This window comes from Macadamia integrifolia, chromosome 2, assembly GCF_013358625.1.
Source record: "Macadamia integrifolia cultivar HAES 741 chromosome 2, SCU_Mint_v3, whole genome shotgun sequence".
In the NCBI taxonomy this organism is placed as follows: domain Eukaryota; kingdom Viridiplantae; phylum Streptophyta; class Magnoliopsida; order Proteales; family Proteaceae; genus Macadamia; species Macadamia integrifolia.
The window spans coordinates 2,213,378-2,228,080 of NC_056558.1; the positions used below are offsets into that span (position 1 = coordinate 2,213,378).

At 36.9% G+C, this 14,703-nt stretch overlaps 2 protein-coding genes across 3 annotated transcripts; one reads left to right on the forward strand and one right to left on the reverse strand.

The window, feature by feature from the left end:
• Positions 1-1,549: 1,549 nt before the first annotated feature.
• LOC122059452 (U-box domain-containing protein 35-like) lies at positions 1,550-8,425 on the forward strand. 2 transcript variants are annotated; one of them, XM_042622243.1, is made up of 10 exons: positions 1,550-1,806; positions 2,482-2,716; positions 3,320-3,432; positions 3,520-3,641; positions 4,010-4,218; positions 4,342-5,066; positions 5,700-5,804; positions 6,498-6,905; positions 7,039-7,782; positions 8,006-8,425. In XM_042622243.1, exons 1-10 carry the CDS (start codon positions 1,804-1,806, stop codon positions 8,228-8,230), a joined length of 2,889 nt encoding a protein of 962 aa, XP_042478177.1. In that variant the 5' UTR covers positions 1,550-1,803; the 3' UTR covers positions 8,231-8,425. The 2 variants fall into 2 exon arrangements, with proteins under 2 accessions (XP_042478177.1, XP_042478187.1); XM_042622253.1 differs by having other exon boundaries at positions 2,485-2,716.
• Positions 8,426-9,620: 1,195 nt separating this feature from the next.
• Positions 9,621-13,236, reverse strand: LOC122089672 (probable serine/threonine-protein kinase WNK6). The gene is made up of 7 exons (XM_042659379.1): positions 12,602-13,236; positions 12,452-12,489; positions 12,133-12,360; positions 11,826-12,046; positions 11,184-11,341; positions 10,662-11,091; positions 9,621-10,566 (listed from the first exon to the last, which is right to left on the reverse strand). The coding sequence occupies exons 1-7, from the start codon at positions 12,686-12,688 to the stop codon at positions 9,761-9,763; spliced, it is 1,968 nt and encodes a 655-aa protein (XP_042515313.1). The 5' UTR covers positions 12,689-13,236; the 3' UTR covers positions 9,621-9,760.
• Between the last annotated feature and the right edge of the window lie 1,467 nt (positions 13,237-14,703).

The window sequence follows — 14,703 nt, forward strand, 5'->3', positions numbered from 1 at the left end:
CAAAAAAAATTGCCAGATGGCATAAAGGATGGGATTCACATTTTGTGGATAAGTATATAACATAAAGTTCCCCCAATTTACTTGTCAGGCTTCAATTGGAATAGAGTTGTATTAGTGGAAAATCGAAAATCTAGATTTACGTGAGGACTACAGGAGGGTGTCTATACTCACATGGGTGGCTAAAAAAAAGGACATGAACATACATTTGAGGGTATTGATTTACATTCAAGTTTGAAATTCGCCAATAATCAATCTAGATGTCCCGCTATCTATCTGATGTCTTGATTGTCTCATCATCAATTTTCCTTTTACGTATTGTTATAAAATTTAAAAGCTGAACTCATGATATAGGTGACATTTTTGCAAAATAGAAAGTTCAGAGAACCCAAATTTTACTAACAAGTAAGCTCCACCCTGCCTATTAATATGATACGTTTAAGTCCAATAAATATTCTATGTGTTGAAATAAAGTAGCAAAAAAAGGAGGAAAAACATACAACTTTGGGCAATATGGATTGCCGAAAATATAATATAATTCATACAATAGAAATTTAGAAATTTGACCCAAAATTTTATAGATGAGTAATACATGGTCTCCTCTTCTCATTTGACACTTCGGATTTGCCTCATTGGCATGCCAGATCGAAAAAATTGGACTATAAATGCATTATATTCCTGCATTTTATGCTATTTATTTTTTAATTTAAAGTTGAAATTTTTCTTTATATATTTTTAAAAATTAAATCTAAACTGTTTTTTCTTGTTTGGAATGTGCATAAAATCATAAGAAAATCCACGATATCTCTTCTTTTATCGCAATCTTAAATTCTCTCTTCTTTCTTTTTTTTTTTTTTTTTTTTTGGTATTAGAATATTGGATTCTATTTTTGATTCATCATATCAATTCCTTTAGATTTTTTTTTCTTTAAATCTTTGTGATATCTACATTTAAAATTTAAATAACTAATTACATATTTTTCATAATTTTTTTTTATTTCACATATGAAGTAAATTTATGTTCAACTAGTAGAGCAGGGAAGTGAAGTGGGGGACGGGGGACCTCTCTATTGCTAGTCTCCCCAGACATAGACTACGTACTGGGTAGTACTCTTGCCATGGAAGATATACTTGGCATCGAAGATTCTACCTGATTATATTATAATATCGGATTAAATATAAAAACCAGAGAATTATCCGGGAGAAATCTTGAGGAAGACGTGTTAGTTGGCGATGATTAGACTTCAAATCTCAAATTAAAGATTCTAAATAGGTTGAGATAGAGACAATTAGCCAATGAAATGTGGGCACTGTGTAAGCACAGATATTCCCAGTTTGAGAGAAAAACAAAGTTCCATTAATGGCATCCAAACAGTTTAGACTAATCTAATTAAATTATTACAATGATTAAGAGTAATAGTCCCCCACTATTGGAATTAATTATTGGATTTTGGGAAACAACCAATATTTCAAACTATTATTATATGGAAAACAAGTCAACAGTAGCATGGCCTGAAGGGGGCAAGAGTTTGTGAAGGTGATTGATATATAAGACTGATTTAAGTTAGAAATTAGGATAACATCAATGATTGAATTCCTCACCGCTTGGTTTCATCTTTGTTTTTTACTTCAATTCCAGCTTCCTTTGCTTCTGCTAAACCAACCCAGCTGCTTATAAGCTTAAAAAGACAGAAAGTTGTGACATTTCATGCCTTTCTGTGATCTGTAGCTTCTGGTGGGAGAGAGTTGATGGTTCTTGATGTTATGCGGTCATGAGATAAACCAAAATTTGAACTCTCAAAGATAGATGGTATGGTTTGTCAATCCTTCAACACTCTTTTCTATTATGATTACTGTAAGAAATTTAGATGTTTTGATTATCTACTGTCACTTGGGCTTCAATTCCCCCCCCCCCCCGGCCCCCCCCTCTTTTTCTGGGTTTTTCAGTTCCAATAGAAGAAAGCAAATGGTCTTTTCCTTACTCTTCTTCTTGATTTCTTCCTGCCATTTCTGCTTCAGTTTTATACTATTCTGGGTTTTTCAATTCCAAGAGAAGAAAGAAAATGGTCTTCTCCTTACTCTTCTTCTTGATTTTCTACTGTCAGTTGACCTTCAGTTTTTTCCTATTCTGGGTTTTTCAGTTTCAAGAGAAGAAAGCAAATGGTCTTCTCCTTACTCTTCTTCTTGATTTTCCTTTGCATCATTTGATCTTCAAATTTTTCCTTTTCTGGGTTTTTCAGTTTCAAGAGAAGAAAGCTAATGGTCTTCTTCAATTTTTTATTTTTTGTATCTGAAAGCTGTATCACTTCTCTTGGAGTTTTGCGATTGGAAGTTCCCCTGTTTTAATTTTCTGGGTCATTATTCAATGGGAGAAGACACTCCTAAACTTGGAATGAAGATCCATTTCTTATGAAATCAAGTTTTGAGGATATTGGCTTGTAGCTTTGTGCTCATTGATTAATCTTTTTTCTATTTTTTCATTTAGCAGAGAACTAGAAGAGCAATGGACAGGAAGGGAACTTTTGAAACAGAGAAAGAACTTGCAGAGCCAACTCCACCGATGTTTAGTGTTGCTGTGGCCATTACTGGAAGTAAAAACAGTGTAATGGTCGTTAAATGGGCATTGGAGAGCTTCATTTCGGATGTGAAGGTTCTATTCAAGCTATTACATGTTCGTGCACCAAACAACAAATCAAATGACCCAGATGATAAGATTATGGGTATACTCCCTTTTTCACTGCGTTCAATCGATCCCTTCTTCCCAAACATGATCTCAATTCTCAATATAACATAAACTTGCTAAAAAAAAATAAAAATTAACACAAAACAAAAACAAACTGTATTACAGGGTTCAATGTTTCAAAATTAGACCAGAACTGTTTTCACATAAAAGCCCAAATGCGAAGACTTATAAGGGCCTCGCATGGCCTAGCTTAGTCTTTGCTTTATATTACTCAAAAACTCTCTTTTTTTTTTTTTCCCCCTAAAAATACCCTTCTACGCACTCCAAATGACAGTAGGTGCGGCGTAACTGGGATCAGGCTTGGCCCAATGTGGGTTGTGAGGTCTGAGTCCAGATCAACTCCTCGTATGTGAAGGCTTCACAAAAAATTTTGTGACAATATTTGTCAATTTTGCTTTCACAAATGCCCCGCTATGTTGCCCACTAAGTGTGTTTAGACTTTAGAAGGGCATTGTGCGAAGAAAAATGACAATTGTTGTCCCCAAACCAAAATCGCTTCCTGAGCTAGTCCTCAATTCCTTGTCTAGTTCTACAAGAAGTTGACAGATTAAATGACTTCTTATATAAAATGTCTTTCTAGTTCGATGCTTTCCTGCTGCACAATTGCAAGAAGATATGGTAGCTAAACACAAGAAAGATAGGCAAACGGCTGCAATGCTATTTCCCTTCAAGAGACTCTGTACCCGAAGAAAGGTCTCTCTCTCTCTCTGGTTCTACTAAATTCTGAGGAGGAAAGATAATATTTAAAAAGAAGTTACTTAGCTTTGCTGGTGCGTGCAGGTGGAAGTAGATGTTACAGTGATTGAAGGAGATGATATAGCAGATGCAATAATGAAAGAGATCTCTTACTCCAAAATTACCAAGCTTGTCATTGGAGCTTCACCTCGTACCATGTTTACCAGGTTAGAATTCGAAATTTTTGAAAATGGGTTTGACTAAAAATCACTGCTTGAGCTCAGGTGAACCAATTACATTTATATCTGGCATAGTAAATTAGTGCATGATTCATGTTCTTAATAACTTTCATATGGGTTTGCTCAAAATGATAAACTGTGTAAACTGTTATGTTCTTGAATCCCCTCTTTTGGTTTTTCAATTAGAGCCATTGAAACCGTTTAAATGGCATTATTTTCTGAAGAAAACCACGAATTCAGAAGAAGTTTCCCTTTTTTGTAACATTTTTTTTTCTCTCTCAATGTTTTTGCCCTTTCCCTTTCATCATTTCTTTCACCATGAATGCATTTATGAACAAATGAAAAAAAAATTACAGGAAAGTTAAGAGTAATAGTATATCCTCAAGAATCTTGGAAGGCGCTGCAGTCTTTTGTGCTGTCTATGTTGTATCGAAAGGAAATTTGACTTCCATGCGCCCATCAAATCCAGAATTGAGTCCAAGTACCAAAGGTGAAAGAGAAAATGATGCAGTTGATCCTAACAGCAGGCGCTCCAGTTCTCCAGCTCCTTGCATTGAGCAACCAGGTAGTCCTTTCCTCCACCTATTAATGTTTGAGCCACCCTCTTAAAAAAATTCAAATTATTATTTATTTATTATTTCTTTTTGTGAAAACCTGAAATTATTTGGATGGTTACAAACTGCAACAGACAATGGATCAAGTGTATTTGGCAAAGCATCCACTTTAAAAGATAACCGATCAGGGCTATCTGAAGAAGAATTCACCTTCAGCCCCGTAGCAGATGCTGCTGTATCGAGGCAATTTGATAAATGGTTCATCTTTGGATCGAAGATAACTAGTAAAGTGTCCACCTGTAATGGTAATGCATCAAGGTTATCCGATAAGGGGTTCCCCTTAGGAACTGCAAGAAATGATCTTACAAGGATATCAGATAAAGGGTCCATCATCGAAGATTCAGAAAATAACAGAACAAGCATGTCTGATGAAAGACCCACCTTGAAAGCTGCGACAGATAATGGATCAAGGGAATTTGGCAAAGCATCCACCTTAGAAGAAAATGGTTCGAAGCCATTTCATAGAAGATACACCTCTGATACTATATTGGACACTGCTGGATCAAGAAGATTTGATAAAGGAAACAGCTTTGATATAGCAATTGATACTGGATCAAGGATGTTTAGTAATCTGTCAGAAAAGAAAAGATCAAAGGTATTTGATAAGGGGACCTTTGGCACTGTACTGAGTACCACTCAATCAATGATACCTGCTAAAGCATCCACCTTTAAAAATATGGGATCAAGAGAATTTTCCAGTAAAGGCTTCACCGTAGAAGTTACAACAGATAATGCGTCAAAGATATTTAAGCAAATCACCATGCTAGAAGCTCCAGAATCGTCTTCTTCAGACTGTGAGGTAAATTCTTATTTCTTTTGCTGTTAAATTTGAAAATGATAGGGAAAATGGGCACTATTGTTTTCCCCACTCACCAACTCACCAAGGAGATGATCTTGTTAAGAAGAAAGGCTCACCAGAATTGCTGAGTGAACTTTTTTCTTGACATTTGGGTAGCTATAAAATTGGGTCTTGACCATTGAGCTGAAGGTGATAGACATGAATGACACCATCAAAGGCTACAAAACGTTGTGATCTGTTGCATATATAAAGTGCCAATTCTTAGTCCTAATACACCTGGCCCATTAACCACATCAGGCATGTTTTACTAGTCACTCTCTTGATGCACTTAGCAAAAGGGCCCTCAAAGGCAATGGGAAGTTTCTAAAAATAATGCCATTTTACTCTTTTATCACCTCTTTGGAGTTATATCTAAAAAGTTGTATCTTAGATTTACTATAAAAGCATGTCCATTTTCAAGAAAGGGCCACACAGGTTTATCCTTAAAGCCATTGCTTCTACTTATAAAGATTCTAAGTACCATCAACGTCATTTTATGAAAACTAAAATTCCTTTCCGGTTTCCTAGTATCCCGCTCTCTGTTGTAATGTGCTCTTGTGACAGTGTTTCAGTTGGATCATTATGTGTATGCAGGATGCTATTATACAAGAGTTAGAAGGGCTGGGAGTAGACCGCAGGCTTCTCGACACACTTTATGCAAAATCTCAGAGGGAGACAATTGATGCTACTGATCAGAAAGTAAGTTTGAGGTTTCCACTGTGAACCAACTCACAGCAGGGATGTTTTGACATTCAACCTTACCAGTAAATGTCATTTTGGTCATGTAATTTTCATTCCAATGGCCATTTCAGTTGATGAATAAAATTAAAATTTTGACCATTTCCATTATATTAGACTGATATTTTGTACATTCAAACTCTAAACCTTGGTTTCATAAAGTTAATGAAATTAGGAGTAGGAAACTAGGCAGAGTTCATGAGTTGAGTTCACAAACGTCGCATCTTGGTCTAACGACAGGCTGAATATTCCAAAACCAAAAACAAAACAGTATTGATATCTAGGCTTTAAACTTTGTTTTAGACAATGAAAAAAAAACCAACCCATTGAGAAACTTTTGTATCAGACAGTGAAATAGAACCAATTAATTGATTTTGACTTAAGGAGGTGTTTGGTTGAGTGGGTCTTGACACATTATGCTTGGGTCTTACTCAACTCTGCAAACCAAGAACCGAACTTATTTAGGTTCTTCATGACCCAAAGAATTATTCTACCTCTACCCATGTGAAGGAACACAACCTTAGTCCTTATTTCACAAGGATTCATGGTAGGTTAATAGGTCATAACACTGAAGTCCCATTAGTATATAGCATCTTTCTTCTGAAAAATGTGAAATGCCCACATATTCTCATTTTCTTCATGTTTTTGTATCAGAAAAATAATCCAAGTAAACACTGGATGGAACAAACAATTAAACCCAATAAAAAAACCTTCGAGGAGGAGAACACCAGAGAATTAGTGAGACCGGAGAAAGAGGAGGAATATGAAGCTGTGAAGCAGAAAGAAGCTCAGAACATGAGAGAATCAGTTCAAGCTGAAGCCAAATCTGATGCTATAAAGAAAAGAAAGCTTGACAAGGCTACAATCCTGCATTCTGATGAGCTATGCAACATGTTCACATGGGAAGACATAGTGTCAGCAACATCTTCCTTTTCTAATGATCTTCTGATTGGAAGAGGGGCATCTGGGTCTGTTTACAAGTGCAAGTTGCATCACACCACAACAGCAGTGAAAGTACTTCACTTCAAGGAGAGCCACTGGACCCAGAAATTCCATCAGGAGGTAATGATTTTCCATGTTCTTTCAAATTATCGTTGTTGCCTTCAACATATTTCTGCAGCAAGCTACATTTTTTAAAATTTAGAGGAACACTCTTCTATCATAATTAGTTAGCTACCTACTGTTTTTGCTTCAGCTTGAGATCTTGAGCAAAATCCGCCATCCCCATTTGCTTCTTCTTCTTGGTGCGTTTCCTGAACGTGGTTGCCTAGTTTATGAGCACATGGAGAAAGGCAGTCTGGATGACAGGTTGCTTCGGAAGGATAATACGCCCCCAATCCCATGGTTTGAGCGATATCGGATAGCCTGGGAAATAGCGTCTGCTTTGCTTTTCTTACACAATGCAAAACCAAAACCGATCATTCATCGTAATCTGAAACCAGCAAACATCTTGCTTGACCACAACTATGTGAGCAAGATAGGTGATGTAGGCCTTTCCACATTGCTTTCTGCGGACAATGCTACTGTTTTCAAGGGAACAAGCCCTGTTGGATCACTCTGCTACATAGACCCCGAGTATCAAAGGACGGGAATGATCTCACCCAAGTCTGATGTTTATGCATTTGGTATAGTGATCATGCAGTTGCTGACTGCAAAACCTGCCATAGCACTTGCCAGATTTCTGGAAAAAGTACCAGAAAACGGTGGCTTCATGGGCATCTTGGATTCAGAGGCTGGGAACTGGCCGGTTGAAGAAACTCAGGAATTAGCTGCACTGGGATTGAGCTGCACTGAATTACAACATCATGACAGGCCTGATTTGAAAGCTCGAATCCTTCCAGTTTTGGAGAAATTGAAAGGGATTGCTGAAAGAGCTAGAGATTCAATGCCTTGTGCTCCTTCATTCCCTCCACAATGCTTCATTTGCCCAATACTCCAAGTATGTTTCTGCCATCTTCTGTTAATTCCATGAAGTTTTCTTTTGTTTCTTTATGAATGACAAGCACATTCCATCCTTTCTGTCGATACTTACCTTCATATTTTTTGTTCCAAGTCAAATTCAGTTGAGGGGATACTATGAATGCTTCATAGTTTATTCTCCATGTTTTTATTCAGCTGAATTTATTGGTTGGAGTCTTACGTTGAAGACTGTTTTTGCACAGGAGGTAATGAATGAACCCTGTATTGCCTCAGATGGATACACGTATGATCGCAGAGCTATAGAAGTGTGGCTCAAAGATAATGATAATTCACCACTGACTAATCTGCCTCTACCCAACAAGAACCTCATACAAGACTTTACTCTTCACACAGCGATTGTGGAGTGGAAATCCAAAATGCAGCAACACCAGCCATTCCACTCATTCTCTCGCAAGACCATCACCTGACTGTGATTACAATTTCTCATGGGAAGAGAAGTTGAGGTCTGGTCATTGTAACAACTGTACACATTTTGTGTCAAAGTAGTTTTTTTTTGCATTAGATATAAGAACTTTCTTTTATCTCACAAATGATTTTGTTCGATGATACATTGTATAGAATACAAAGAAGAATATCATTACAAGATGGATGAATTGACTAAATAACTCTACAGTAGGTCTGGTGTTTTGACAAGTCCAGGTGTTATTAAGAATTAAAATGGAAATCTAAGCTTTTACTTTAGCTCGCATTTTGTACATGGTGACGAGTGCTGAGTCTGATGACTATGTTCCCTCCCAAGGGGCTAACAAAATCTGGTGGAGTGAACCTTCCAGTGTGCTAGTACTCAAGAAGAACCAATGTGATCAATCATTCTTGATAAATGAGAACTTTAATAACTTAATGTGCTCCATATGCCTTCCAATCCTGCCTAGTGATCCAGGTAAGAGTGTGTTGGTGTATGCCAATTTGGGTGTATAATATTGCAGAAGAATTTGAAGAAAATTACCTCGAGAGTTAAAGAAACACGACGCGATTTATTATTTGTGACTCGTAGAAAGATCGTACAAGGCTACAGGAGAGAACTTCATGCAAACCTCACAAAGCAACGACCCACATCATATTTGAATAATTTGATGAAAAGGGTTCTAAGGACTTGAGCACCCTTTCTGGACTAGTTTTCGAGGATCAGTTCCGCCCAAATCCCAATAACTGGTATCAAAGGCGAAAGATCAAAGTGGCACCTAACCAAAATAATATCAGACCAATGCCTAACCATAAGGGAAATCAAAAGGACGGGGGAGGAATGAACAAAGAAGAGAGACTGGATTACATTGCTTCTCTTCCATCTACTGATGAGGAGCTCCTTATCTTACCTCCTGATTTCTTGCACAACTAGTCATTTTGACATTGTATTTATCACATTTTTTAAATTCTTATTCATTTTCATAAAATCTTTATCATATGTATCAAAACATTAGAAAAAAAAAAATTAGGGAGCTGATATCTTTTCATTTAATATTAAGTTTTCCTACTAAATGATGAAAATACCCATAAATCCCAATCCACATCGCTTAATGGTTTCTAGTTCCTAAGGATTTTCAGTTTTAATCTCTCTCTCTCCAAGTTCACATTACCTTCGAATGTATGTCATCGTCTTGCATTAATCCTAAAAATTGGTATCCCAGGGAAAAAGGCAATGTTACAGTGAATGAAAGTAATGCAAAAAAAAAAATAGGAAAAAAAAAAGGACTGAGCTGAAAGGTTTCATGTAGAAAAACCTATTACCTCCCTAGAATTATTATTTGTTTGTGCTTCTTATGGTTACAAAGTTGGTTACTTATCCTACTCGCTATAATCTTCCAAAGAGACCAAGAGTTATATCACACTAGAACAAATATGAATCGACAACCATAGTTCTCTTCCATGAACAACTTTATACATTTGGAAGGAAAGAACAAGGAAACAAATATTCAAGTAACTGGTGAACTGAGGCTGTCTTACTGTACAAACCTTCTCTTTGCCTCCATGATGGCTTCATATTTTCTCTTGCAAATTTCATTAATTTCCTTCTGGAACCGCAATTCAATCATCTCCAGTTCCAATCTCAACTCATCAGCATTTTTTTCACCCGAAACCAAGGATGAAGCATTGCTCGGATAACTAGACGTATGCACATCATTGATGCTTTTTTGGATACCCACATCTCTGTCATCAAGGCATCCACTCCTTTCAACCCCATACGAAGATTCTGCAGCTTCTCTTTTCACATCATATTCATTATGATCTGTAAATCTTGATTCCACAGACATCCATGTGGCCAAGCATTTCTTATCACTTCCTTCAGTACAGACTGCTGAAATGAATGACATCCCGGAACTCTGATCTTCAGCTGTGGCCGTATTCTGAAGTTGAAAATCAGAATGTGAGGTGGCCTCAAGTTTCATGAGAGCTTCACTCATAGGCTGAATTAGTCTTTTGACAGAAGTAGAATCAAGGCGAGCTGTAAGGCTTGAAATGCCCCCAGAGTCAAAAGCATTCTGGAATGACAGAGCAGAACTTTCTCCCTGTTTAGGTAATGGGATATGGCCTTCAGTCATTTGGTTTCCATTCAGACCAACTAGATGATCAATGGGAACACAAGGTCTCCATTTGGGTACCAAGTTCATCAGCATCAAATCAATCGATTCAGCAATGAACTTGACATACTGATCAGCTAGTTCCCGTTGCTCAACCATTTCTCTAGCAACTGAAAGAGCCGTATCCCCATCGAGATAAAACGGGAAACAAACATACTTGACACAACCTGCATTTAAGGAATAGAGAAAAAAAATTAGCATCTACCAAAGATCAAATTACAGAAAACTGAGTAAACACGAGCAAAAGCAGAAATATAGTTACCATCCTGATAAGCAATTTCAAATGTTAGTGTTACAGACTTCTCATCATTCCTTTCCCCATTCAATCTAACGGCAATGCCCCTATCTGCCCTCTGAATCTCCAAACATAAAACATTGGATCCACCAGCAAAAGAATTGTCAATAAATGTGATAACAGGAGGCTCACACCCATCATCAGCATCAACCTCCATGGAAAGAGGCATTTGCAGTGTATTAGAAGGCTCTTCCGAGAGCACACGGCGATCTCCAGAGGCTCCTACTTTGGGTGTAACGATATCAGGAAGCGGCAAAGGGACATCCCTTACTTGGAGAAAATGGTCCTTTAAAAGTTCCTTTGCTGATAATCTTTGATCTGCCGGAACCAAACACTTTTCTATGAACTGTTTCACTTCTCGATCTTTCACCTTAGAGAGGGCAGCAGGCTTTATTCCCTGTAAGAACATTCATAAAACTGTTCACCAGATTCTGGTTTTATAAAACAAAATAAGCAAAGTAAAATAAGATCTATTATTGAGAAACTTACAGATGTAACCTTCTTATAGATCTGAGCCGAGTTTTTACATTCACTGTAAGGATATTCAAATGTTACCATTTCTAGCACGCACATCCCAAAGGAGTAAATATCAACTAATTCATTGTAATTTTCCTCGTATAGCTCAGGTGCCATAAACTCAGGAGTACCTATGAACCCAACTTTCACAGATTAATTCAATTTTCTTAAAAAATAGGACATAAAATAAATCACATATCTCACAAAGGTTTACATAGCAAAAGTAACAGTTGACATAATAGTGGGTAACATTTACAATTTCTAAAAACCTGAAACATCATTTTTATGAAAATACCAACATTACAAAAAATATATTATACATTTGAAAATAAATATCATAAGGCCACTATCTAGAGGTTCTATTGCCTTGTATTGTTACAAGACAGCGATTACTCTATAGGTGATGATAGAGTTGAGAAATGAATTATCTATTTGCCCTACCAGAACCATCAACAAATGTAAAACAGCTGAGACCAATATTGGCAATGCACCAAAAACAACAGTTTATTCAGACAAATTTATTTGCCTAAGATTAAAAATACAAATAATTCCATTGTTAGCAGGAGAGGGAGTGGGGGAATAAACAGGCTAGTGAGGAAAAAGACAAAAATATACCATGCACACTATGTGCATTTGGCTTCTGCAGGAAAGTTGCCAAACCCAGGTCCCCAATCTTTACCTCCCCATGGTTGCCATTGATAAAGATGTTATCACACTTCAGGTCCCTATGTATTATTGGAGGATCGTGACAGTGGAGATAGTTCAAACCCATCAAAATCTGCCTCGCCCAGCCCTTCACGGCCTTTATGTCAACCTTCTTATGTTTCCTCCGGTATCTAAGCAAAAGGACTACATTAGGACCCACAATACGAATCTCACATTAAAACAAAAGGAAAAGGAAAAGATTAGAAAATAAGCTTACTGCCTCAAGCTACCCGAGGTGAACAGTTCAGTGATTATGTTGACAGTCCTGTTGTGATCATCAATCCATGAATTGTAGAACTTCATTATGTTGTTATGCTTCAAAGATTTCAGTAGATGGACTTCAGAGTAAAGCCTTCCTATGTCTTCTGGTTTCTGTAACACATCTTCAATCCGTACTTGGTTCCAAGCTACTTCAATTCCATCAACCTCATCAAATGCCTTGTAGCTATTATCATAACATATTAAGGAAAGCATGTAAAAAAGTAGGAAGGGAGGAGGTAAAGGCACATAATTCCCTTGCAAGAAGGAAAGGATACACCGTCTTGAAAGCACCTTTCCCCAGTACATCTCTATACTGTTGGAACATAGAATAAATGAATGGCGAACACACTATTAATATACAAATGGGAATCCAGAAAAAAAAAAGAAAAAGACAACAACAATGACAAAAGATTCAGTAATTCTACCCGAATATATCGACAAGTTGGATCTGCTTCAACAACGTCAGGGTCAGGAGGCTCTGGAAGACCCGAACTCTCTTCTGCAGCTTCCATATGAATCAAATTCAGAGAATGCAGCCAACGAACTGAATCGCTCAATAGACAAATCACAGCTTAAACGCTGAACAAAATCGAAACTCTAGCAGTGAGTCTCAGCGTTACCAGACGAAAACAGGTTCCATGACAAATCGAAAGTAAGGGAAACGCAACAAGAGGAAATTCATTGCAATAAACAGTCAGGTCCAGGTATTAAGCAGGTTAAGAAAACGACGATTCACAAAACACATAAAACGAACTCAAAGAATAATAATCCCAAAACAGAATCATAACCGAAAATCCTAACTCGCACAAAATATTGAAACATTGAAGCAAGTATTCCCACGTTAAATCAATCGAACAAAATCTACTAAGAATGTAACAAACCCAAACAGAATCGAATCCCAAATCACAGCCATACCTACTGAGACAAGTATTGAAAGCTTAAGAGCAAAGAATAAAAAGGGAGTAAGAGCTGTTAAAAAAACAAAAAAGCTGTTCTTTGGTTGCCCTGCCGAGCTCCGGAATCGAAGAGCAGCGAAAAGAGAGAAACAGAGAAGACGAACCCTAACCCCCTCAGTAATGAGTTCAGAAAAAACGGAGACTCGTACAGATGTCCAATGAATCAACCGCAACCTCCTTCGCGTTACAGCAAAGCAGACAACCTCTTCTCTCCGTTTCTCTCCTCTCTCCGCTGGAATTTATATGGCAGGTGAGACGTAAAAGTTCGTTTATGGTTAGTATTTATACCTATCTCTCTCTCTCTCTCCTTGGTCTAGTGGATAGTAATAATACAATAGATCGTGCGGACTCCGGTTTGGCTCAGGATATGAAAGCCAAGTCACGGTCATTCTTTACCGGTTTGGGTTTTCAAGGCCGGACCGGATCATCTGCTTCCCGCGCTTAGAAGTCATTAAAGGCGTAAATCACTCATTTTTTCTTTTTTGGGTGAAAAATCCCCCTTCTTTTTTTTTTTTTTCTGATATGTAAAAATCTTTCCTGTTACTATCTTCCTTCTTTGTGGTTTATTTCTCAAATGAGAGAATAAAAAAAAATCACATTTATTTCTAGATAAAGTTTTCCTCCACCTACTCCCCTCCAACGTAGGTGAAGGAAAACCCACAACCTGATGTTAATACTCCTCTTATAGGATGAAAGTTAAAAAATGTTCCTATCCTCGTTTATGATCCTTATCACAACCCATTAATATCCACAATGAAGTGGGTGAAGGAAATTTATTTAAGAAAAAAACTTCCACACAGTGCCAGAATATAATTTTCCTCTGCAATGGGTGAAGGGAGTTTATTTATGAAAAACTTCCTTACAACACTAGAGTATAATTTTCCTTTGCATTTGGTACATGAAATTTATTTATGAGAAAAAATCTCTACGACACTAGATTATGATTTTCGTCTCACATTATACTTTAGGAAAAAGAACTTTGCTCAAGACTCAAGGAGTGTGGTCTCTCTCTCTCTCTCTCTCTCTCTCTCTCTCTCTCTCTCTCTCTCCTGTGGAAAGACGTCATTGCATTTGGATAGATGGATTTGTCGGTGAACCCTTGACCATTGATGAAAAAAATCTTTTTGCTTTATCTTTTATGGTCATGCTCATTTAACGTGCATGGGCGACATTTGATGCTTTAGATTCCACACTATTGTGGATCTTTGGGACATTAGAATCTTCACATTTCACCTATGTTTGGTTGTAAGGGGAATTAAAAGGAAGGGAAGAGAAATTTTTATACTTAAAAAAGAAATATATATAATCATTACCCATATGACTTTAATATTAATTTCAAATCATTCCATATTTGCTTATAAAGTTTCACTTTACTTTGCATCCAAAACTCTTTGCTATAATATGTAAAATAAAAATTACATGTAAAATATATCATTAGTAAATATGTTTAAAAAAATTAAGTAGTTTATACAATATAGGGTAATATTTATAAACATTTCTTTCTAAAATATAAAAATTTTCCTTCCCTTCCCTTTCTTTTCCTTTCCTTTAAATTCCCATTACAACCAAAT